The sequence below is a fragment of the Planococcus citri genome, chromosome 4 (genome assembly GCF_950023065.1).
Source record: "Planococcus citri chromosome 4, ihPlaCitr1.1, whole genome shotgun sequence".
Lineage (NCBI taxonomy): Eukaryota > Metazoa > Arthropoda > Insecta > Hemiptera > Pseudococcidae > Planococcus > Planococcus citri.
This window is the reverse complement of record NC_088680.1, coordinates 70,958,324-70,983,148: the sequence shown is the minus strand read 5'-3', so window position 1 is coordinate 70,983,148 and position 24,825 is coordinate 70,958,324. Positions and strand designations below refer to the sequence as shown.

General features: G+C 33.4%; 6 protein-coding genes across 9 annotated transcripts; 4 read left to right on the top strand and 2 right to left on the bottom strand.

Annotated features, from left to right (window-relative positions):
- The first annotated feature begins 1,509 nt into the window (after nt 1-1,509).
- On the top strand, nt 1,510-2,996 carry LOC135845304 (uncharacterized). Of its 3 annotated transcripts, none has more exons than XM_065363787.1 (4): nt 1,510-1,674; nt 1,765-1,909; nt 1,988-2,155; nt 2,264-2,996. In XM_065363787.1, exons 3-4 carry the CDS (start codon nt 2,012-2,014, stop codon nt 2,900-2,902), a joined length of 783 nt encoding a protein of 260 aa, XP_065219859.1. In that variant the 5' UTR covers nt 1,510-1,674; nt 1,765-1,909; nt 1,988-2,011; the 3' UTR covers nt 2,903-2,996. The 3 variants fall into 3 exon arrangements, with proteins under 3 accessions (XP_065219859.1, XP_065219858.1, XP_065219857.1); XM_065363786.1 differs by having other exon boundaries at nt 1,519-1,674; nt 1,750-1,909; nt 2,019-2,155; XM_065363785.1 differs by having other exon boundaries at nt 1,522-1,674; nt 2,019-2,155.
- A 1,848-nt stretch (nt 2,997-4,844) lies between these two features.
- Nucleotides 4,845-8,175, top strand: LOC135845074 (uncharacterized). Its single transcript, XM_065363540.1, has 4 exons — nt 4,845-5,002; nt 5,100-5,226; nt 6,986-7,122; nt 7,209-8,175. The coding sequence occupies exons 2-4, from the start codon at nt 5,145-5,147 to the stop codon at nt 7,878-7,880; spliced, it is 891 nt and encodes a 296-aa protein (XP_065219612.1). The 5' UTR covers nt 4,845-5,002; nt 5,100-5,144; the 3' UTR covers nt 7,881-8,175.
- Nucleotides 8,176-9,875: 1,700 nt separating this feature from the next.
- Nucleotides 9,876-15,907, bottom strand: Rab1 (RAS oncogene family member Rab1). Of its 2 annotated transcripts, XR_010558850.1 has the most exons (7): nt 15,745-15,906; nt 15,076-15,148; nt 14,950-14,997; nt 14,516-14,563; nt 14,221-14,448; nt 13,594-13,874; nt 9,876-10,533 (listed from the first exon to the last, which is right to left on the bottom strand). XR_010558850.1 is itself a non-coding variant. In XM_065364713.1 (6 exons), the coding sequence occupies exons 1-6, from the start codon at nt 15,756-15,758 to the stop codon at nt 13,674-13,676; spliced, it is 612 nt and encodes a 203-aa protein (XP_065220785.1). In that variant the 5' UTR covers nt 15,759-15,907; the 3' UTR covers nt 12,528-13,673. The 2 variants fall into 2 exon arrangements, 1 of the variants encoding a protein (XP_065220785.1); XM_065364713.1 differs by lacking the exon at nt 9,876-10,533 and having other exon boundaries at nt 12,528-13,874; nt 15,745-15,907.
- A 184-nt stretch (nt 15,908-16,091) lies between these two features.
- On the top strand, nt 16,092-17,491 carry LOC135845862 (uncharacterized). Its single transcript, XM_065364712.1, has 5 exons — nt 16,092-16,323; nt 16,401-16,607; nt 16,689-16,800; nt 16,876-17,040; nt 17,112-17,491. The coding sequence occupies exons 1-5, from the start codon at nt 16,192-16,194 to the stop codon at nt 17,378-17,380; spliced, it is 885 nt and encodes a 294-aa protein (XP_065220784.1). The 5' UTR covers nt 16,092-16,191; the 3' UTR covers nt 17,381-17,491.
- Nucleotides 17,482-19,349, bottom strand: ZnT86D (zinc transporter 86D). Its single transcript, XM_065364711.1, has 2 exons — nt 19,007-19,349; nt 17,482-18,834 (listed from the first exon to the last, which is right to left on the bottom strand). Exon 2 carries the CDS (start codon nt 18,772-18,774, stop codon nt 17,683-17,685), a length of 1,092 nt encoding a protein of 363 aa, XP_065220783.1. The 5' UTR covers nt 18,775-18,834; nt 19,007-19,349; the 3' UTR covers nt 17,482-17,682.
- Nucleotides 19,350-19,626: 277 nt separating this feature from the next.
- Nucleotides 19,627-22,750, top strand: LOC135843494 (small ribosomal subunit protein mS39). Its single transcript, XM_065361410.1, has 13 exons — nt 19,627-19,783; nt 19,846-19,978; nt 20,036-20,233; nt 20,306-20,435; nt 20,514-20,655; nt 20,747-20,840; nt 20,910-21,044; nt 21,136-21,337; nt 21,415-21,634; nt 21,709-21,817; nt 21,894-22,138; nt 22,226-22,412; nt 22,490-22,750. The coding sequence occupies exons 1-13, from the start codon at nt 19,752-19,754 to the stop codon at nt 22,664-22,666; spliced, it is 2,004 nt and encodes a 667-aa protein (XP_065217482.1). The 5' UTR covers nt 19,627-19,751; the 3' UTR covers nt 22,667-22,750.
- The last annotated feature ends 2,075 nt before the right edge of the window (nt 22,751-24,825 follow it).

The window sequence follows — 24,825 nt, the reverse complement described above, 5'->3', positions numbered from 1 at the left end:
ATTTCATCACATGGAGTTAAAAAGTCAAAATTCACTCTGCAAACTAATTTCAATACGCTATGGAGTCGACTGCAGGTGATTTCGAGTTGTTTTGAAGCTTCCAGCTACTTTTTGAACCTTCACCGCCGATAAAATTAATTCCAAGGATTACAGGCAGTTTTAATCCCTTTTGGAGCGTCCATGCAGCTATTTAGACATGCATATTCTGTTTTTCAAAAAATGCCACAAAATCTGTATACAAATCAAGTAAAGAATTTTGGCTTCCATCTCCATTTGATGAAATTCTGCAGAAATTTCAAGTTTCAAAAATTTACTGGAGGCTCCGGTAATTTCCAAAAAGTCACCGGAGGCTCCAAAACGACTTGAAATCTACCTGTAGTCGACTTTATAGCGTATTGAAATTAGATTACAGAATGAATTTCCACTTTCCAACTGCATTTGATGAAAGTTTGTGGAAATTGCAAGCTTCAAAAATCTGCTGGAGGCTCCAAAACTGCTCAAAACGGTCTGAAATCGTTTCCAATCGATTTGGCAAGTCAAAAATATGGTTTATTTCAAATTTCAGCTTTCTTGGTCAATTTAGTAAAATTTTGATTTTTTTTCTCGTTTCTGAGCTGACTTTGATTCTCAAAAATTCACCAAAAATTGAAAAATGTACTTCAGCGCTTAAAATTTTTGCTAGCTATAAATTTTTGGTTGATTTTTCGATCTAGTTTTGTACAGTTCAAAAAATTAGAACGAGTCCTATGTTGGGAAGCATAGGTACTCTGCGATTTCGGCTGAAGATCCTGTCAGTCAAAATGGCTGCCATTTTATTCGTATCGTCAACTTTTCTATGAAAAAAGTTGTCCCACACGATTGTCATAATATGCCACTATTATTTCAACTCATTTAGGACACAAAAACTCGTTAATAAAGTTATCTATCCTAAACATTGAAGGGGCAATGCATTTTCAGGATTCTAACTGGACTGACAAAAATGTTTTGTAAATCGAACGTTACTACATTTAAATTTAAACGTAAAGAACTGAGTTTCCTTTTTCGATCATTGTCAAATTTTCAAAAATTTTAATTTGGCTCATTTTTCATGAAAAAACAAAAAAGAAACTGCAGCAACTTTCCTGTAGGACAATTTTTTTGTAGATATAGGACATCCTACGGAACATTTTAAAGCAAACTTGCGAAAAAAAGTTGACCTTACGAACAAAATGGCAGCTATTTTGATTGACAGATACCAGACGACCCTTCCGAAATAAAAAAATTCTTAGACCTAATTTAAAAACTTGACCTTACCAACTCGATTTAAATCTCACACGACGGGTGTAATAACCAAGTAATTACAAACACCCAAAAAAATGAGCATTGAGCAATCACACTCGAAAATTTAAAAATAATACTTATATTTTTCAATTCGAACAGTAGAAATTTAATATGTTTTTGATTTCCATCTAATGCCTTATTTCACTAGATTAGTCGATAGGTCGATGAGTACTGATTAGAAGCTGATACATAAGATTGTAACAAGTACCCGAAATTATTTTGTTATATGTAGGTAAGGTACCTACTAAAGCAAATGTATTCCGCTCGACCAAAGTGTCTGAATTTTCATTATTAACCTTCTTCATTTTCTATTTGTTTCGTATTTATTTATTATCATTATTTTTTTTTGCTGAGGTACCTATTCCTACTCATCTTTTTTATTGTGTCCACATTTAAATGTTTATTGAAATTTTCAAATTACGATGGCAGCGTCTGTTCTTCTAGATACCTACGAGTATATTATGCTATAAATATCCGAAAAATTGAATGAGAAGAGAGCTCATAGCGATGATGATGTACCAGTTCATTTTTTATGTGCTTACTGTCATTTCTTTTGATTATTATTACGAATCATATATTGCTGCTGAGGGTGAGCGATTTATTTTTTTTATGTAATTGGAGCACATAATTCTACTCGTAAGGATGTGTGTCATTTACGTGTAATAAGCCGGTCTATTTTTTTATTTGACTGATGTTAGGTGTTGAAGATATTGACATATCTTCCAGTATCCTGCACGAGTTCAAAGATTTGATCCCCGACGATACAATCAGAGAAAAGGTGGTATTAAAATTCAAGGAGGAGAGGAAGAAGAAAAAAGAACTTGAAGAAAGATTGGTAAGTTGAATATTAAAATACCTACATACAACCTAGTTAGTATGTACTACCTTCCCATTGAATAGTTCACTTTTATTCATTATATTTCGTACTTTGGTGTTTGCGCAGTTTCCATATCTGTTCTTTTGTGCTGTTAATACGGTTCAAGGAGACATTGATAAAATGCTCAATTCATACAAAATGTTTGATCCTAGTCCATACTTGACAAAAGAAGACAATGAACTCAGCAGTAGAATTCCACCATTTCCCTGGTTATTGAGATATCGAATGGGTTATCACGATGGCTGCATCAGTACAATAGACTTAAGGATTTCGGAGTATCGCAATTTCGTTTCTAGGCTCATGTTTGACGAAGGCAAATTCTTCGAATCGTTAAGGCAAGCAATAAAATCCGAATACGGCGAGACAAGTCTCAAATTCTTCTACGGAAATTTTGCTGCTACCATTGTCAGAGATTATTCCTTGCTTTCCATGGATGATTACAAGTCTTCGTTTATTTTACATAAAATGAAGGATTATCCATCCGAAAACTTTCATAAACAGTTAACTCTGTCATACAGAAATTGGTTCATGAACGACACTCACATAAAACACATAAATATGCTGCGCAAAGCGCACTTTGGCGAAGATATTCCTGAAATTTTTGGATTTCCGTTCACGAATAGAGAGGACGAACAGGTTGTACTGCCATTGTATGATGAATGTGGGCGTGAAGAAGGCTTCACATTACCAACCATGAGAACTTAGGTACCTCTATGTCTATATCTTACCTAAAATCTGTGTAAATGTTCAGTAAGCTTTTATCTTATTCGGAAGAATTTAAATACAAGATTCATTGTTATTTAAAACACTCGCATGATATTTATGTGTGAAGGTGTGGCCTATCTTCAAAATTTAAGGGGCAAAATACGTTTTCAAAATCCAAGAGACAAACGCCAATTTTGACCATGGGGGTCGGTAGTACTTTGAAAAATGAACAAAATTACTTATTATTGTACCACCACTCCCCGGACACCCTGTATAATTAGTTAGAGTAGACCTTATAATATTTTTCATAATCACTATACCAGGTGTTCCGGGAGAGGTGTCAATCCCTTCGACTGGTAATACACCAACTCAAACCACGCAGATGTAAGTTGGTTTGCCGACCCTAAAAATTGAAGGGGCAAAATTACAGGCCATTTTATTGTCAATTCTTCGAGGTAGTGCTATTCCTCAACCATTATATGTAGATAGCTTCAAATTTCAATCTGATTTCACCATGTTGTAGAACTCTTCAAAGAGTGTAAAAAAGGTTGTTTTCAATTTTTGCCTATCTTCAAAATTAAGGGAGCTGTGATCATTTCAAATTTTCAATGTGCTCTAGCACCTTCAATTTTAGATCTAGGCAAAATGTAGTTATGTTCTTCATTGAAGAACATTCAAAGTTCTACAACTTAAGTTATATCACTTGTTGGTCTATCTTCAAAATTGAAGGAGCTACGATCGTTCAAAATTTTTGAAATGCTCTGGCGCCTCCAATTTTGAGTTTAGGCCAACAATTGATGCAGCGTAAGTTGTAGAACATTCATTGTTCAATCACATTTTGCCTAGATCTAAAATTGAAGGCGCTAGAGCACATTGAAAATTTGAAGTGATCACAGCTCCTTCAATTTTGAAGATAAGCAAAAATTTAAAATAACCTGTTTCATACTCCTTGAGGAGTTCTACAAAATGGCTAAATCAGATTGAAGCTATCTACAGTATGACACCGATCTCTAATTTTTAGGTAATTTTGATAACTAGTTGCAAATTAAGGAACCGGTTTCAAAATCCGATCAGTGAAAATGGTTCAATTTTTCACGCTCTACAACTTTTGTTTCAAGCATTTTTCTGTATCTTTAATTTTTAGGTGATTGTCAAAAACTGGTTGCTAAATGCGAACCAATGAACCGATTTCAAAATGTGATTAGACAGAATTGTGTAATTTTTCACGCTCCACAACTTTTGTTTCAAACTTTTTTCTCTATCTACAATTTTTGGGTATTTTTTGTTAACTGGTTGCAAATTAACGAACCGGTTTCAAAAAATTCATATCACGTTTTTGTCGCCTCAGTGTGCAGAATACATTGCGCCAATAAAAACCAGTTTGAATTTTTTGACCAAACCGGTTTTTCAATTTGTGGACACCCTGTGCGTGAGCCTGAAATTTTCAAGGTTGCTTTTGAAAGCCCTTATTTTTCCCTACTCAACGCCGCTTCATTCATCTCCCTAGCTCTTTCCACTTAGAAATAAAAGCCACCGGGCACTACTTCTGTGTCATAATAGTGGAGGAATTACAATACATGACACGTAAGTTTGTCCCTTCAATTTTTAGGGTCGGCAAACCAACTTACATCTGTGTAGTTTGGGTTGGTGTATTATCAGTCGAAGGGGTTGACACCTGTCCCGGAACACCCGGTACATACTTATGTACTTATGTACATGTTGGTTGAAATTTCAATTGGGGGAATTAATATTTTTGATGCTGAAATAGCATCATAATATATTTTTCATATGAAACTAGTGATTTAATATTCCTTTGATCAAGAAGTGGATTGCTGTAGTGTAACAGATTCATAAACATTTTTCAATTTGGTCGGTATAGAAATTTAATATATTTTTGATTTTTTTTTTTAATGTCTTATTTAACTATAGATTAGAAGATAGATAGTTAAATACTGATGAGGAGCTGATATAGGTACGTAAGTATATGTAAAAAGCACGGCCCGCAATTAAATTTTGTTATAGGTACTCAAGCAGATGTACTCCGCTCAACCAACGTGTCTGAAATTTCATTATTAAACTTCTTCATTTTCTATTTTTTTGGTAAGTAGATATTTTTTTTTTGTTGCTATGCTATTCTTACTCTTCTTCATTCATTGTTCCTTAAATTTTTATTGAAATTCTCAAATTGCGATGACAGCTTCTGTTCAAGGGTAGATACTACGAGAAAAGCCTGCTCATAACGATGATGACGTATCGCTTCATTTTTTACGCACTTACTGTCACCTATCTTGTTTATTATTATAAACCACATATTGCTGTTGAGGGTGAGTGATTTATTTTTTGTAATTGGAGCATGCGATTTTATTATAGGTACTTACAAGGGAACCTCTTGAGGTGTCACACTTCGATTTGAACGGGACCGCGAATTTTTGGAAAGAGTATAGTTTAAAACCCCCAAAACCAAATTTTCAGCTGCCCAAGTTCATTGTTGGATTTTTTGCGAATTTTGGAACATTCCAAATTCGCTGTTTTTTAAAAAGTACGTACTTGATCAATCCCAAAGATAATATTAATCACCCAATAAAAATTCCACCATTTCCAGCCATTCTGGAGCCTCCAGCGCGATTTTTCAATTTCTCCAGAGTTTTGAATTTTCTCCAGAAGACGTGAACATGAAGTTGGACAGCTAAAAATCGAGTTGTAGGTATATTTCAGTCGACCTGTTTAACGAGTTTATCCACATTTGAGCCGATTTTGAGAGTGATACCTCATGAGTGGTTTTTTGAGGTGTCACTCTCGCTCCAAAACGGCTGGAAATGGTAGAATTCGCGCTCCGGGGGTTAATTCTTAAAGAAATACAGCGATTCACGTGAATTTCAAAAATTTCCACACAAACGGTTGTCTTTTGATTTTTTTGATTTTTTAATTTTGAAAAAAGCTTGTCAAAAAACCACTCCTGAGGTGTCACTCTCAATAATCGGCTCAAATGTAGGTAAACACGTTACACAGGTCGAGTATAATACACAACTCGATTTTTAGCTGCCCAACTGCATATTCACGCCTTCTAGAGCAAATTCAAAATTCTGGAGAAATTGAAAATCACGCTGGAGGCTCCAGAATGGCTGGAAATTGGGAAATTTTGATTTGGGGAGTTAGTTACGGACAAAATACAGAGATTCGCGTGAATTTCAAAAATTTCCACACAAACGGGAAACTTTTGATTTTTTGGATTTTTTAATTTTGAAAAAACCTGGTCAAAAATCCACTTTTGAGGTGTCACCCCCAAAATCGGCACAAATGCAGATAAACTCGTTAAACAGGTCGAGTATAATACACAACTCGATTTTTAGCTGCCCAACTGCATATTCACGCCTTCTATAGAGCAAATTCAAAATTCTGGAGAAATTGAAAATCGCGCTAGAGGCTCCAAAATGGCTGGAAATTGGGAAATTTTGATTTGGGAAGTTAGTTACCGAGAAAATACACCGACTTGCGTGAATTTCAAAAATTTCCACACAAACGGGAAACTTTTGATTTTTTAATTTTTAAAAAAGCTGGTAAAAAATCCACTTTTGAGGTGTCGCTCTCAAAAATCGGCTCAATTGTGGATAAACTCGTTAAACAGGTCCAGTGTAATATACAACTCGAATTTTAGCTGCTCAACTTCATATTCACGTCTTCTGGTGCAAATTCAAAATTCTGGAGAAATTGAAAAATCGCGCTGGAGGCTCCAGAATGGCTGGAAATGCTGAAATTTGGATTTGGGTAATTATAATTAGTTTTGGACTTTTTTTCGTCACCATTTTTATTGATCAAGTACGTACTTTTTTAAAAAAAGTATAAATCGCCAAAAACAGTCAAGTTTGAATTTTCAAAAATTCGTCAAAAATCGAAAAATGAACTTGGGCAGCTGAAAATTTGGTTTTGGTGGTTTTAGACTATACTCATTCCAAAAATCTCGGTCCTGTTCAAATCGGAGGCGGACACCTCAAGAGGTTCCCCTGTTAGGTGAACTTCTAAGTAACAATAAGGTGTGTCATTTATACTCTTAGGCAGGTTTAATTTTCTATTTGACTTATGTAGGTGTTGAAGATATTGACATATCTTCTGGCACCCTGCACGAGTTCGAAGATTTGATCGCCGACGACATAATCAGAGAAAAGGTGCTATGTAAATTCAAGGAGGAGAGGACGAAGAAAAAAAAGCTTGAAGAAAGATTGGTAAGTTGAATAAGTAAGTATATCAAGTCTAAATTTTAACCCAAAATGTTAATTATAGATCATTTGATGTTTATACCTACTTATAGTTTCCGTGGATGTTTTTTTGTGCGATCAACATGGCAAGATCTGATATTTACATGATAGAATCGTACAAACAGATCTTTTCACCATTCGCGTACTTGACCAAGGGTCAAAGGAAGCTAAGGACAAAAATTCAAATGCCACTAGACATCTATCTGCTGATGACGCAGAGTGACGGATACTACGATGAGAAAGCCTATGAACAAATGGGTTCGTGTATAGAGCAATTTAAGAACTTTTGTCTCAAACTAATGATTTCGGACGACACATTCTTCAAGTCATTGAAACAGGCAATCAAACTAGAGTATGGTGAAGCGAATATCAATCAAACACTCGCCAATTTCGCTGCCACTATTGTGAGAGATTACACTTTTTTTGGTAAGATACACCGTCAAGGATGGTACAACATTTTGAATAAGATCGCGAAAGACCCGAAGAAGAATTTTTTAGACCATCTTGCTGAAGAGAACCCGAACTGGTATCTGAATAACACACATATCAAAAACTTGAACATACTACGCGAAACTTATTTTCCAGGACAAGTTTCCGATATATTTGGGTATCCTTGCACGAATGGTGCGAGGAAACAAATTATGATTCCTCTGTATGATAAGTGTGGCATACAAAGAGGCTTCACGCTACCGACCTCGAGGAATACTCCTGGAGTAATGACTTAAGTTTATATGCGATGTCAGTAAAGTGTTTTAAAACTACTTATAGGTAATGAAATTTAAGGGTTGCAGAACAATAGCCAAGAGTCCAAAATGCTCGTACGTAAATTAATTTCACGATAAAATATCAGTAACAGTACTTAATATAAGATCACGATAACCGATAATTAATTACACTAGGTTGGTACAAATTTTTTAAAAATAAATAATATCTCATAAATACTGTACCAAGCTGTTCTTTTTTCCACGGACAGTGAATTTTTCATTTTTCTTCAAGAATAATCATTAAAGAAAATTTTTGATTTGAACCGGTAGGAAAATTTTTTTAAATAATATGTGCCTTAATCGATCGAATGGGTCACAAAGATAATAGGTAAACCAAAGTTTATTTTATAAAAAGGTTCAAAAATGGTCCCAAAAAATTGTTTTAATTGGCAGTGGCTGTGTAATATTTTGTAAAAAAAAAAAAAAAAAAAAAATTATTTTGAAAAATTCGCCAAAAATCTAGAAATGATTTTTAGTTCCCGAAATTTTGGTTTCAGTGGTTTTAGAACATACTCTTTCGATTTAGTTTCATTTCGTTCAAATCGAAGAGTGAGCTGATTCAAAGAAATTATATAACTTGAGGAAATCTATAGACCCAGGTGATTGACGATCAATTTAGGTCTAATGATTAATAAAAAAATAAATTTACTAATAAAAATTCGCACGATAAAATTCAAAAGTGATAATCATTTGGATCGTATCATATTATATTTAATACACGTAGGTATTCTTTATGCATATATTATTCAGTATAGTTATTACGTAAGATGCATATTTTTCCATAGAACAAAAACACGTACGGTATCATCCGCCCAGTCGAAAAAAATGAATCAATTAATAATTCTCGTTTGCAAACTCGACGCTGTATATAACAACGTGCTTAATTCATATTTCGGCACGTTCGTATATATTTTTTCTTCTTCAAATCTTCCACTTGGGCAATCATGGTCAAGGGCACAAGGCTAAAAGGTTATTGAAGAAGTACCATCATCGATACAAGTACCCACACCTATCACAAATACCTACAACAAACAGTTGAAGACCATTCTGAATGACCATGGCAGTTGATGAACTATTACCTAAAACTAAAAAGTGACCGTTCACTAACAGACATATGATCAACTCCACGTGATTTCTAGCCTATTATCTTGTATAAATATGTTGAAATAGACGGACGAGTTGTAGCATTTTTTTTTTCTCCTATGTAAATCGTTTAACGGGCAATTTTTACGCAGACATGAGACAAGTTATCATTGACTTGGTAACTTTTACTACGTATAATCGTGAGAAATCATTCGTTACTGCGCAAGATATACGTAGGCAAAGGTATATATCTATGTAGCTGTGGATTGTGTTTTCAATTATTTCGAAAAACAATAAAATCAATAACGAATAAAATGCGATGACTGATAGAAGGACTAGATGGGTGTTGAACTTCTCTATTCGATACAATCCCATAAAAAATTTAAACTATGAACATTTATTCACATCATTACATACACGACGTAATAAGAATTACGTTGACCAAGTCACATCCACATCCAGTTCAACGCTAATGTACGAATGATTCGTACAAAATTTCTCTCGTATTTATATTATAAATTTACACCTGAATGTTGATGAGTTAGCACTTGGCAAGACGTTCAAGGTCAATTACACACAGGCATACAATCATGTGTAATTGTAAAAAAATAATCGGTAAGTAACGGTTTACGCGATGGTTTAACTTATGAATAAAATAGAAACGAAAAACCGTAGATATTTTCGGTACAGCGTACGACTAATTCTCGACGATAACGATCCAATCGCTTAGCCAACACGTAATCATCGAAATCGAATAAAAAGTAGCCAAAATAAAAAACGTTATCGTAGACGTACGTGCATTGTACACCTTTTTCTCTTATCAACGAATAAAACAATTCGTCGTCAATTCGCGATAATAAAACTCGCAATAAATGAAAGAGAAATACATGTATTAGATGCAAAAGAAAAGCATAATTTACAAAATAACATTAAGCTTGGCGAATATTTTCTAGCTCGGATTCGGAGACAAAAAACATCGCTCGAAATTAAACATTTTTTCCGTAGTAGGTATAACAACTGAAGAAGATACAAAACGTACGCATTATGTACAAATACGGTACGCGTAATAACAATAATAATAATTAAGAAAAAAAAATTACACGTAATTTCATGATGATAATAATAGTAATATAATTATAAATCACGATAACCGATATATAAACAATTCATTAATTATGCTACAGATTTATTTAAAAATAAATAGTACATTAATATATTATACTGTACCAAGCTGTTTGTTTTTTTTTTAAATATATTATTTTTAATAAGTTTATCGATACTATACAGAAACAAAAAAAAAATTAAAAATATTGAATTTATTCTGAACTCTCTTCTAAATAGGTAAAGGTATATACTCGTGTTATAAAATGTATTATTATAAAATTCAAGTAAAAAGTGTTATAATTAAAAAAGGAATTTAGTTTAGGTATTTCTTTCAAACGCAGATCTTGCGATAGCCATTCTGTTCGATTCGACTAAACTATTGTGTTCGATGTCCGGATAATTTACTGTTGGATAAATTGTGTGAGAGCTGAAACATGCAGATTGATTAATTAATCGAAAGTTTGATGAACTTTATTCGAAAAATGCGTTAAAATAACCGTAATAATAATAAAAAATGAGACAAATGAAAATAGGGAGGGGGGAGATTGAGGATCCGATTTTTAAAAAATATTAATGGCAACATTTAAGCACAATTTCCGTTGAACTTGGGTCACAATGACACATTTTTCACTTTTTTAAAAAATTGATTTAAAATTACATAAATAAATTTTTTCAAAACTGAAAATTCATAAATCTGTTGAAGGCTCCAGGGCGATGCAAATCCACCTCCATTCAGTTTGGAAGGTCAAAAATAGGATGAAAACTCAAACATCAGTTTTATACCTCGACTGAATCAAATTATGTACAATATTATTAATATTCACAAACCGAATTGAAATTTTCAAGATTTCCAAATATCAAAGAAATTAAATTCAATCCCTGAATCCCTGAAATTTTATTTTACGCGATGATTTACAAACCCAAATTCTGTAAGTACATATTATTTTTCAGAATAAAAAAAAAAAAAAAAAAAAAAAAGGTATCTACATTTCAAACAATTTCAATTTTAAACCAATTTGATCCTTTTGGGAAAATTCATCTGCTCGCACGATTGGACGTGGATGAATTTTAAACTCACCTCCCCCTCCCCACATTTTGAATAAAAATGAACTGTTACAGAATTATTCAAAAATGACCTTTCGACCTATCAAAAATGGGTTGAAATTTCACGAAAAATTCAAATATTCACCGAAAAAATTTTTGAGCACTTTTGAAGAATTCTAAGTCCAAAATTAAATCATGATTTTCGGGATTTTGGAATAAAAAGTCATGCAAAACTTCAAAATGGGTTAAAATTTTGCGATAAATTCAAATATTTCAACAAAAATGTTTTTTGAAAATTTTTGAAGAATTCTGAGTCCAAATTGAGTTTTTATTTTCGGAATTTTCAAAAAAAGCTGTCATACAATGTATCAAAATGGGCTAAAATTCCTCGAGAAATTCAAAAATTTCAATGGAAATGTTTTTTGAGAATTTTAAACCCAGAATCGGATCATAATTTTCGGAATTTTTGAAAAAATGTCACGCAACCTGTCAAAACGGTTTAGATTTGAATAAATAAATAAAAATAAAAAAAATAAAATAAAGGTTCACCAGCTGAATTTTTTACTTTCCATATTATGGAAATTTTTAATCAACTTTTGATAATATTCCAAAGCAAGATCATTAATTTTCTCGTATTAATTTCATAGTTGCAATTTACCAAAAATACACAGAAACAATTTCAAAAACAGAGTTTAATTTCATTCTAGAATATTATTTGTCCACAATTTTTTCAAAATTCTCCAACTTTTTGACTCAATTTTGAGCTCAAAATTATTTCAAAATGCTCAAAAAATATTTTTGTAGAAGTATTTGAATTTCTAGCAAAATTTCAAATCACACACGACAGTTTTTCCAGAAATGCCAAACGAAGCATCAAGTTCCAATTTAGGACTCAGAATTCTTCAAAAAACTATTTTTGTCGATGTTTTCAAATATCTAGCAAAATTTTACTCCATTTCAACTTATTTTTGGGTTTAAAATTATCGAAAAACATTTTCGCCGGAGTTTTCAAATTTCTAGCAAAACTTTAAATTCATTTTTATAGGTCTTGTGACACATTTTTCAACAATCTCGAAAATCGTGACCCAATTTTGGGCTCAATATTCTTGAAAAATGTTCTAAAAATATTTTCGACAACACATTTGAAAATCTCTCGAAATTTCAAAACCATTTCGATGATCGCTAAGCCACTTTCGAATAAATTCTAGAACCGTTTATTTCTACGCCAAACTATCTCCAAAAAAATCCTCCCTCGACCTAATCCTTTTGAAACTACACTAAAACATCACTAAAAATATGATCTTCTCGAAATTCAGATTTACCCTTCCCCGTCTCGGTAGCCGAACCATACACACCACACATAAACACAACACCACGTTAAAAATTCAAAATAATATATTCAGTTTATATAGTACATAACCAGAGATAAGATAATGAAAAAAAAAAATCATAGATAAAATACTTGTAAAATAATAATTTCCGTAAGATTACCAAAAAAAAAAAAGTAGAAATTTGCACGTGGCCTTTTAAAAAAAGAATTTAGCGAAGGCCTAAAGTGAAACCGAGGAGCTAAAATGCTATTAGCCAACGTGCTACCTCGAAATACTCGTTATTCTTATCGATAGACTTCATCGCTACTAAATTACATCGTCTCGAAATAATAACTCGTACGAAAATCGAATTAAAAATTCAAACTACTTGCTTCATTCATTATTTCGACAATCTTATCGTTATCCTAACTAAGTGTGATATGCGATCGGGCCAGTTTAAGTGAAAATTTTTCCATCTCGATCAACTACGAAGAATATTGATTCACTCTTTTTCGATACGAGTGATCGAAAAATGCATCGGATCGTTCGGTAGACGGATTACCTCCACCTGATTTAAAAAAAGTCGAAGGCGTCGTTTACAAAAACAAATTATCATCAAACCTATAATATTCGTTTTTACAAAATTTATAATGGTTCGAAGTAAAATTCTATTAAGTACTACAATATAATAAAGACGCACCACGCGGACAAATTTACACGTACGAGATACGCCAACAACACGAACAACGATGACAATAATAAGAAATATTACTCAGGAAGACTCCCCTACAGTAAAAAATTGGTTCTGAATCACCGACTACCGAGACTTTTTATCTTCGCCCATTTTGTTAGGATTGGGAAAATTAATTTTTTTATATCAAGTGCAGGTACTTAAAATTGAGAAACACAACGAAAAAATTACATAAACGACAACGGTGCGTGTTTTTATAAAATACATATGTATATCTCTATAAATATTAAAAAAAAAAAATCATCATCAACGAACAAACTTAAATAGGTACAATTTGAATACCGAAAAATTTGCGAGCTTTTTCGATTTCAGGGGAGCAGGACAGGGAAGGGGAGGGGCAGAAAGAGCGAAAAAAAAAAGAATTAATTACGATTTACTATACCTTCAATGTAACAAACAGATATTATTTAAATGAGGATAGATACGGCGGCTCGCACGTACGATTTTCTTCACTGCAGGTCGTTAACAACAACCGGAATTTTTCGATTCTATTGGACGGCCTTGATCGATTTTCACTTTAGCCGATTCGGTGGCGGCCGCTGAAGATGGAGGACCAACTCGGTTTTTAATTTCCGAAGCCATCGTCATAAATGCTTGCTCGACGTTCGTTGCGTTCTTGGCGGATGTTTCCAAAAATGGGATATTCAACTGATCCGCGTATTCCTGAAATGAGAATACAAATAGTTAGTTTGCAATATGCACTAAAAAAAAAAGGTCGTTCTCGACTAGGTTCGTTGAAATTGGGCCTAACGTAATTTAAAGTCGACTCGATACTATCGGAAACTTATTTTTTCTCGAGATTAAACCTCGTCGAGTATCATATCCAAAAATAAATCGACACTGCCCATTCATACATTGAGATGTCGCTAACAGTACGTGGGAATTGGAACGCCCCACATATTCACGACTTCCTAATGCTACGAGTATTATCATTTTACTGATAGTGGATAAAATACTGAGAGAGTTGATACGATTCGTGTTGTATGAGGAATAATATTCAAGTTCATACCTTGGCGGTCGTATAATCGACAACTTTCTTGGTAACTTCATCGCATTTGTTTCCAACTAGTAATTTGTTAACGTTTTCGCAAGCGTATCGGTCGACTTCTTCTAACCACTGTTTTAGATTATTGAACGATTCCAAATCCGTGCAGTCGTATACAATAATAATACCATGAGCACCTCTGTAATAACTCGACGTAATAGTACGGAATCTTTCTTGACCCGCTGTATCCCACTGAAAACAACATATGGCACATTATACACCAGAATTGGTACACAAAGAAAACCAACTGTCTACTTACAATTTGTAATTTTATCGTTTTGCCATCCAGATCTACGGTTCTGATTTTCTGAAAATCAAATAAAAACACATCGTTAGTAATAAGATGAAAATTTCATAACACATCACCACCCAGTACCTCGAACTAAATATTTTTATCAAGTTCATACCGAAGCCGGCTCACATACGTTACACTATTATCGGTGTATCGAACGACCGTAAAAATTTGCCCTTTATTTACACAAATGCAAATCGGCCTAGTAATAAAATTACTCTGGCAATTAATCTTCTCACTATACTAGAATTCGAATGATGTATTTCGGGTTTTTTCGGTTTCAAGACGAAATACACATCATCAGAAAAGGGTAGCCAATACGATGACGTCACAAGAAGATAATATTTCCCAAGTACAAGTCATCTAAGCACGAATTACACGCATAAAAACATATTACTTACGAAGTCAACGCCAATTGTACTGATATAGCTGTCTGTGTACGTATCATCCTACAAAAATGAAATGCAATTAGTCAAACGAATACTATATAGTTCATCGTATATAAAATGAAACTAAAGAATACTCACAGCAAACCGTAATAATAAACAAGATTTTCCAACGCCTGAATCTCCGATAAGAAGCAGTTTGAACAAATAATCGCTGTAATCATAGAAACAAACCAGGTTAAAGTGATGGAAATCGAGCCGATATCAAATACTACGCTTCTATAGCTAGATAAAAGAAAAAGTTGGCATTCGTAACGAGGAAATTTTATTCAATTGGCGTCTTACAGGGACAAAATGATAATTGCGTATTATACTTGTTCTTCTCTTTATCTAATCATAATCGCTTCGTAATAACAAAGAACCAATGAAATATGTTTCGAGTAAACATCGAACGTGACAATTATGATGGAGTTTGATTTTAAATTGAATTTCGTCGATGTTTTCTGAATTGAAATGCAGAAAAAGTACAATTATCCAAGAATAAAACTGAAGAATCAGAATCGTACAAAGACGAAACTACCCATACATTATACGTGATGGAAATTTGAAACTTTCAAAACTTGAAATATCGTACTCAAAAAATACACCAATTCAACCCCATTTCATGATACCCTTTACTTTATTTTTCAGAAATTGAATGATAGCAAATAATTAATACGTATTACATTCTACATAGTTGAAAACAGATGACTCACTACCATGAAATGATACGTGAATCTTGATAGATCAATGAAGAAAAAGTATACTTACTATTCTGGATTCATTATTATAGTGTTAAGAAAAATTAATTATTATTAAAAAAGTAATAATTAGTTAAATAATAAAGTACAATACAATTCAGAAGTTTACGTTACACAAAATCACTAAATTATTACACTACACACAACATGGCGATTTGGTTTCCTTTATGTAAATCTGTAAATCCACTCCCAAAACACAACAATTTTTTCAACTTTTTTCTCATTTATTTTTGTAGTTTGAATAAATGTCGCTAGAAGCGCTAACTGACTTTTCCAAAACTTCCAGGATTTTAATTTAAATTTATGATTTATACAAATTGCAACACTGTCATGTGAGTGTTGCCTTATTTTGTAATCAAAATCAAATTCAATGTTGAAAAAATTTGAATCGTGAATTCGTGATTACTTACTGATTTTTTGAAAATTTGTAAAGAAAATTTCTAAAGAAAGTTCAAGTATGGATTTTACGTGTGTTACAACTCTACCGGTTGAAAATAATCCGAATTCGTTTTACAAAGTGAAAGTAGAATGTTCAGGGAAGAGTATTTCTATGATTGTCTTTGATAACAATACAGCATATAAAGGAGAAGTAAGTGCTATATTTCCTCTGCAAGAGTGATTTTCTATGTGAAAAATGAAATAAATTATGTATTTTACAATGTTCAGATTTCTTCGAGTTACATCTCCGATCAAAGTAATCTATTAAACCTGTCCGAGAAGGAGTATATTGAAGAACTGCGGAAAGCCTTTCTAACATCATCTTCAGAATTTTCGTACAGCATAGCCGAAGATAACTTTTACTTGAAAAAAAGCATACAAACTAATTCGGCCAATTCCATAAAAATAAAATTTACCAGTATAAAACTTGATAAAGTAAATTACTTCGTTTGATTCATCAGATCATCATGATTTTTTCCTATTTATTTATTTACTAATTAAATTCTTGTTGCACAGGTTGATTTTCAAACATCGATTCTCGCTGTGCTGGATGCAACTTTGAATGAAAATAATCAATACGTGAAGAAAATTGATGAATTACAGTCGTTGAATGAAGCTTTGATGAAAGGTTAGCTGTCAGATTCTTCATTCTTCGTCGTGTTTTCATCGAACTATTTGAATAAAAATATATATTCATGTGTAGGTAACGAGTCACTTCTGGAGCAGATGAAACGGTTTCAAGCTGATAAAAATAATATGGAGAGTATTCTATATTATCGTTTTCTCAATTTACTAAATTCGAAGAAAAAGAAAATCAACGAACTGAAGGGAAAGTTGGGTGTGAAGATGGATGAAGATACAGCTTCAGGTAATATAATACCTCCTGTTCAATTGAAAATCTCCATTAGATTATCAATGTTACAGCAATTTTAATTTTAGAATTTGAAGAAGAAATGGAGCTGAACGATGAAGGTGTAGAAAATGTTTACGATGCCGATACAGATTTGGATGAAGAAATTGAAAAACAAGTAGAAACAGCGAAGGACGAATGTCTCAGAAAACCTGTCGAGGAAACTAAACAAAAAGAAGAATCAAAAAAATTCCAGAAACTAGGCGAAAATTCTAAAGGGAACTCGGGCAGTTCTAAACCTATGAGTATATTCGACCGATTGAGTATTTTGGATCCCACTATACCGTTTGATCCTTAATACAATATTATGATGATGTTGATTCATTTTATACTTCTTTGATTCTGTGATATAGTCTAAGTATCGTGTGAACACCAAAAGTGAAAAATAAAAATTACGTATTAATAACAATTTATGTATATTTTATTTACGTACAAAAAAAAGAAATATAAGCACATAGAAATCGGTATTCAACTATCAACATTTTCAAGACGAAAAAAAAAACTCCTTATCACAACATTTTGTTAACAATTCGTAAAACATGGAGCGTATAAATGTATTTTGAAATTTTTTACGCATTTAATAAAATCAATGAACAATAATTACATATTAGTGTAGTCCAACTGAACGTACAAATTTTTAACTCCGACGGAGTTGAATATCATATGCGTGTGGCTGACCACGTATTTCAAATCTGCAGCTTTGGAAACTTCCAGTTTCAAAGCGCCAACGAAAACGCCGCTACTCAAAGTCCAAAAATGAGGTTCTTGTATACTGTACACCCCCGTCAATTGCATAACCTTTTGGTAACAACGTGGTAATACTTCGTCCAGTTCTTTAGGCTGCCTTTGCATCAAGATAAGTAATGAATCGGAGATCAGGCTGAGGACACTGATAGCAATCAGTATTGATATAAACATCGAGCAAATCGGATCAGCTCGCATCCAACCGAAAGCGTACATTAATATAGCCGATATGATTACGCCTACACTACCCAGAGTGTCTGCCAAAATATGCAGAAAGACTCCCTTCATAAGATGAGAATTTCCAGCGGAAGAAATTTCATTCTCTCGGTGATGATGATGATGACTGTGCCCGCCGACGTTATTACTATGGCTGTGGCTATGATTTCCATGCGAATGAGAGTGAGAATGACCACCATGCGAGTGGCCGCCGTGCGAGCAGTGGCCTCCCGGGTGCCCATGTTGGAATGCGTAAATACCGACTAAATTAACTAACAATCCTAACACAGAAACAACAAATAGACGTTCGTGTTTCACTTCCGGTGGTTCGATGAACCTTTCCACAGCTTCGGAGCATATGAAAAATGCGATGAATAATAAAAACAGACCGTTCACGAACCCAGCTAATATTTCAGCTCGGACGTAACCGTAAGAAAATTTATCGTCGGGTTTCCATTTTGATATAACAGATGCTACTAATCCAGCGAGTAATCCGGTACAATCGAAGAACATATGGAAGGAGTCTGATATCAAGCCTAAACTGTTGGTCCATACACCATACAGAAGTTCGACAAATGCGAATGATAAGTTCAGTATCAGAAAGAGAAATAAATTACGGGAATTCCGATCGGAGAAGATTAACTTGATCCAGCCTTTAACTTTATCTTCGATGCGGGCCTTTATGCCGTACGAGTTGTTGGTGTTCGTGTCTCTTTGAACCAGAGGTATCATCGTTTCTGCTTTGGAAACTTATCAGTCGCTGAAATTGATACTCTGAACAGAACCCAATAGCTGCAAAAACAGAGTTAATGTCTTAGATGTCATAATGCAAAAATCGAAAGGTATGCATAAAAAATAATGTACTATGCCTCAAGAGGTGTTATCATTAAAAGTGATAACGTAGGCAAAAAAGGAAGATTTAAATCCAACATAATGCGAATGAATACGTATAACAGGTACTCACATCATAACCATGTAATTTTTCACGTCGCCGAAAACATATCTCATCAATTAGATCATAAAATAAATCCCAAAAATCATAAATTGATAAAAAGGTTCAATTCAAGAGATATTTTTACATCCATTTTCAGAACATCAGGACTACTTGATCGGCTTGAGTTATCTATCCGGTACCGTCGTTCTTTTTTTTTCAAGATATCTGTACTCCCACAAGCACATTAAAACTATTAAAACGGAGATTAATTAAAATATTACTCGTAAAACACTGAGTTGGAACCGTAGATCAATGATCAATGATCATTTATGTTTACGTTACACTTTTCCAGCTTTTTTGATGAAAAGCCGACAAAAAAATTTTGGAAGTTCATCTTAGTTACAATTTTCACCACTGTGCAGTTCAAGCGCTAGTGAAATTCAGTATTTTAGTTACAATTTTCACCACTACGTGTTTGTAGCGCTAGTGAATTCAATATTTTTTATTTTAGTTACGATTTGCGCCGCTAGTCGTGTTTTAGCGCTAGTGTCGTATTTTCAATCTTAGTTACGATTTGCGTCGCTAGTCGTGATTTCAGCGTTAGTGACAGTCAATCAGTGTGGCCATCGTGCAAGAAAAAAATTTCGGCAATGTTATCATTTATTTTTATCAAAATTGAATTCGAATCGAAATTATTTCTCAACTCCGGCGTGCTTAGTTTTAAACACCGGATTGAAATGATTATTTGAATTAATTGTGTAATATAAACCAGAAAATGAATATTTTAAAACTACTCCAAAATACGAGGTAATTGGTTACTAAATTCTACGTCTAAAAATCGCCTATTTTAACCACTAATTCTTCTACAGATGCAGTTCCTGCTATGTAAATACCTTGAATAAAAGTGTTATTTCAAGACTCAACTATTCCACTGCTGTTGCTGACGATGAAGAAATAATTATTCCTAAAAGAATTCCACGAGGTCCTACAGATATCTTGAAGGTACGGTTGTAATGGTCAAGATTTATTATCTTTAGATTAATTCTCGTTTTTCTTCAGGCATTAGCCAATGTAACCAAAGCAGATCCTACAGCAGCTCATTTTAAATATCATGATGATCCGTACCTTATACCGATGTCAAACAACAATAAGAGAATTTACTCACTAGCTCAAGAATCTGGTCGAAAAGCAGCCCGATGGATAAGAGACGAGAACCCTGAACTTTTTCAGCACAGAGAAGCTGAGCCACCAATCGAGGTGAATTTTTAATTTAATCCGTCTTTTATTTTATTCGTGCTCGTTATCACCCCTCAATGTTGAATTTTGCAGGTGTTTTTCCCTAAAGCTCAATACGATGAAACCGATGATTTGGACAATGAAATTCTGTACAAAATAATTAAAAGTCCTTCGGTCAACGATGCTGTAACAGTTTATAATATTATGAAAAATAGAGGAGATGGTATGCCTTTTGTTTCATTTGCAAGCATCGTGTAAGGTATGTGCGTGTTTCATGATGTGTTTTTCTTTTGTATTTCAGAAATAAGCGATGAAAATAAACAAGCGTTACTAGAATTGCTTTGTTTTTTCAACGAAACTGAAGAATTTTGTCCCGATTTTATCGAAGAAAAATGGTTTGCTCAATCGAATAAAGACAGTAACGCTGTTAAGAAAACATGGAAGTTAGTATCTCGAATATTATTACAGAAATTTGTAAAATATTCATTGTAATAATTGTATGTACTATTTGGTTATTCATTATTATCGTTTTAGAGATAATGGTTTGGCTATGAAACTATTCGAAGAATTACCCGAATCTAGTGAAAAATATTCCGCAATAATACGAGGAATGGTTAAATATTTCGAGGTATTTTAATCATTTTCATAATTGTCGCTATTCGATGTGGACAAGAAAATAACCCAGTTCTTCTTTCAGATTGAGAAAGCATATCAATATTTTGCTTTAGCTGAAGAAAAAAAATTGGTGCTGTCGACAGATGCATATAATGCGTTGCTAACTGTTGCTACGTACCGAGCTGATGGAGGTTCTCAACGATGGCAAATCATTGAGGTATTCAGAGAGACTCGGATCGCGTTCATGAGCTTGATTAACGAGCTTTTTTTAAACGTTAAATTGACTCATTTGTGTGTATGTATTTCAGAACATTCTCACAACCATGAATGATTACGGATTGAAGCCAAATGTTCATACATTGAATGCAGTGCTTCAGAGTTTAGTTCGCATGCCTAATTTCCCAGACACTAAGAGGTTCGCCCTAAAAATGATAGCAGAAGTGAAACAGTTCGATGTTCTGCCAAGTTTAGCATCGTATGCTCATCTTCTAAGAATCTGTTATAACGAAAGTAAGAATTCTTCGGCTTCTTTAGTAATATTTCAGAGTTGAACAATTGCTTTTATCCAATTTCTGATTTCTCTTTAGGAGGCCAACAATTAAATGTCATCGAAGACATACTAGATGATTTGGAAAGCAGAGAAATGAAAATCCAGGATCCACTGGACACGACATTTTTCCCTTTGGTGATGGAGAAATGTCGATACATGATACGTGACAAAGAAGTAGCTCATAGAATAAACAGATTGCTTTGGAAAGGCGATAATTATAATTTCATCGGAACTTCGTTCAAAGAATCGCAATATTAGTGAGTAATCGTTCTCGTGCGATCCATAAAATCATCGAAATATTTATTTATTTTTTTCCTTCTTCTGTCAACAGTCGAAACTACTTCCACTTGTTGTTCCACACGGAAAGTGTAGAAGATATAATGCGCATTTATGATTATTTAGTACCTCATATTTACACTCCAGAACTAAATGTTATCGAAGTATGTGTTTGGGTTCTACATATTTCACCGCTGTAATTTTTTCTTGTTTTTTTAATATACAAAAATTATTTTTTAGGAATTGATAAAAACTATTACGATGAACGGTGCAATAGATCTATACAAACGTATATGGACAGATATGGTGCAATTTGAAATTTACGACAGACCTCAGTTATTGTCAACTCTTCTAGAAGGTATGGTATTGAATCGTGTTCCATATACCGAACCACCATCGGAAACTGCGATCGTACTATCGGATATTGCGTGGTCCGTTTATCAAAAAGCTGAACTAAAATCTCAACAGCGTCAAATACCCGTTGAGTAAGTATTCGACAATTTATTCTAAAGTACCCACAAATTGGCCAGTTGATCAATTAATAATCGTTATCGATGTAATTATTTCAACAGGTGGACCGGTAAAATGCTCGGTGAAGCTATTCTTCTACTTCTACATGGAAATGCCTTTGACAAAGCTACAGAAGTATTTAAAAAATTGATTCAAGATGAAAACCACATCGTCGGTGTACCGGACCCGGAAGTTTTATCCTTATATATGGATCATTGTGTGAAAAATAAAAATGTCAAACAAGCTATGGTAACCGTAAATTATTTCAATTGTCGGTTACGTTGTTACGATCTCTAAATATTATTTTTGTTTTGCTTATTTTCAAGGAATGCGTAACGTATAGTGCAAATAATGGTTACGGCGAAACCGAAAATTTAGCTAAGAAGATAATTGAAGGCATGACCCTTAGTCCAGCTGTTCAATCGCATCTGGCTGCAATGGTTGGAAGTCACATATTCAAAGATGACCAAGAAGAGGTATCGGAGCAACAGGAGTCGGTTTGATTTTAGTACATGTTCTTGAACAATGTTATTTTTGTATTAGTTTTCGTGAGGAAAATCGACGAATAAAATATGTTTTCCTAAAAATACAGTTGAAATGTTTTCAACATTTTTTTTTTTTAATTTTATTTCGTATGGCTAACTTTGAAATTTTGTACGGTGTGTTTTCCTTATGTAGGATTACATGAGAATATCCAAACGTCGTCAAGTCAAATACTATGCATTTTCAATCTTGATTGCAAAATCCTTCGGCTCTGATAGCACTGGAGGCCTTGATTGGTTCTAATCAGATACTAACGTTTATTTGAATAAATCTAGACTTCAAATTTGGATCCAGAAAATATCGTATCTGATTTAATGAGATTTCATCGAAAAAAATATTGTTTACGTCTTCGTTTTAAAATTCCAATCAAATGAATTGATTTGATGTAACTCTTTCAGTTTTGAAGATACCAAAATGTGCAGAAGACCTATTTCGCAATGAAGGTTCTTAACACAATTTTCGGTGTATTCTTACAGTACCATGGTTGGTCGTAAATATGAAACTAGCAGATGTAGTATCAAAGAATAAAAGCCAATGATATTATTGTATCCAGCACTCCCTTTGGATGTTTACCCTCCCAATCAAATTGTTCGATTTTAATACTCAACTGTTACGAAGCATGTTTTCTTTGAAGATACCTAATATATCATAAATGTTACTCTACCTACGTCATATGGTGAGTGAAAAACATCACGTTCGAGTGATTTTTCAATTTTACGATACCTCTACTTATAATCTAACGGTGTACAAAAACAAGACATTTCAATTTATACACAGGTATTGTATTTTCCTTTCTCCAGTACATATTTACAATGTGTAAGAATAGTCGAATAGACTATTTTAAACACGATGAAACAGGAGCGGAATGTCAGTCTTCACTTTTATTATCCTGCAGCTTCCGCACATTTACATCTTTCCTGAAAAACTCAACATCTTCCCTGAAAAATTAAAACCAAGTAATTAGCAAATAATGATTAGGTATAATGAAATGATAATGAATATTCAATGGAATTACAATAAACAATACAATGACAACATCAGTAACGAGACCCAGCCTACCGCATTCAGAAGGAGCAAAGGCTTAACGATATTAACTAGTGACCCGAGGTCATCTAACTTTCCATTCATCTTGGCCAAAACCGTAGGTACTGGACATTGGATATGAAAAAAAAACCGTGGTTAATGATAGCCGCTTCCAAAAGGTAGGTACATATAGGTAACACATTACACAGTATATAGGTACTTACAAGGAACGCAGATTTTTCCATCTTTTATTTCTGGTTGAATTCTTCTTCTGGAGGAAGGTAATGGCTTTCGAGCAAACATACGAAAATATCTGATAACCATGTTTGGTTTTAAATAAAATTGCAATCAAGTACAAAAATATGGTGTCAATATCACAAAATCAGCCAAATTTCAAACATGAAGCGCAGAAATTGTTTATCCTTATCAGCATCGCCATTCGCATTTCACTTCATCAATTCGTTATACCGATCCTTGGACCTTGATTGTTCGATACTTACGTTAAACTGAATAAACCTGATGAACATCAAATTGGATCCAGAATTCCAGAGAATTATCGTATGATTTAATAATGGCTCATTATTACAACAGATGGTTAAAGGTTGACGCTCTGTAAGATCTCATCGAACATTTTACTCAGGAAAAAACGTAAAAAATATTACATATTTACATCTTCGTTACAAAAATTCAATCAAATAAATTGATTCAATATAGATATAAAACTCATCGACCTTTTATAAAACTGATTCAGTTTTGAAAGTACCAAAAATGTAAAGAAGCGGAAGACCTTTTCTTTGGAAAATTCAATTTTTTACAAAACTGGTTCTTTGCACAATTTTCGAGGTACTACTTATTCAAAAACTAAAAGAGATGAGTATTGATTTGTATTATAAAAAAGGAAGATAGATAAATTTTTACTAGAAAGTAAAAAGTATCATTTTTTCAACTCGATTAATTATTTTTGAAAAATTTTTGCAAATTGTTAGTTTTTTTTTTAAAAAAATCAAGGACGAAGAAGGTATTTTTTAAAAGGGATGTGGAATGTGGATTGGAAATTTTCCGTCTAACACTGAAAAAATTAAAAAAATTTCAGAAT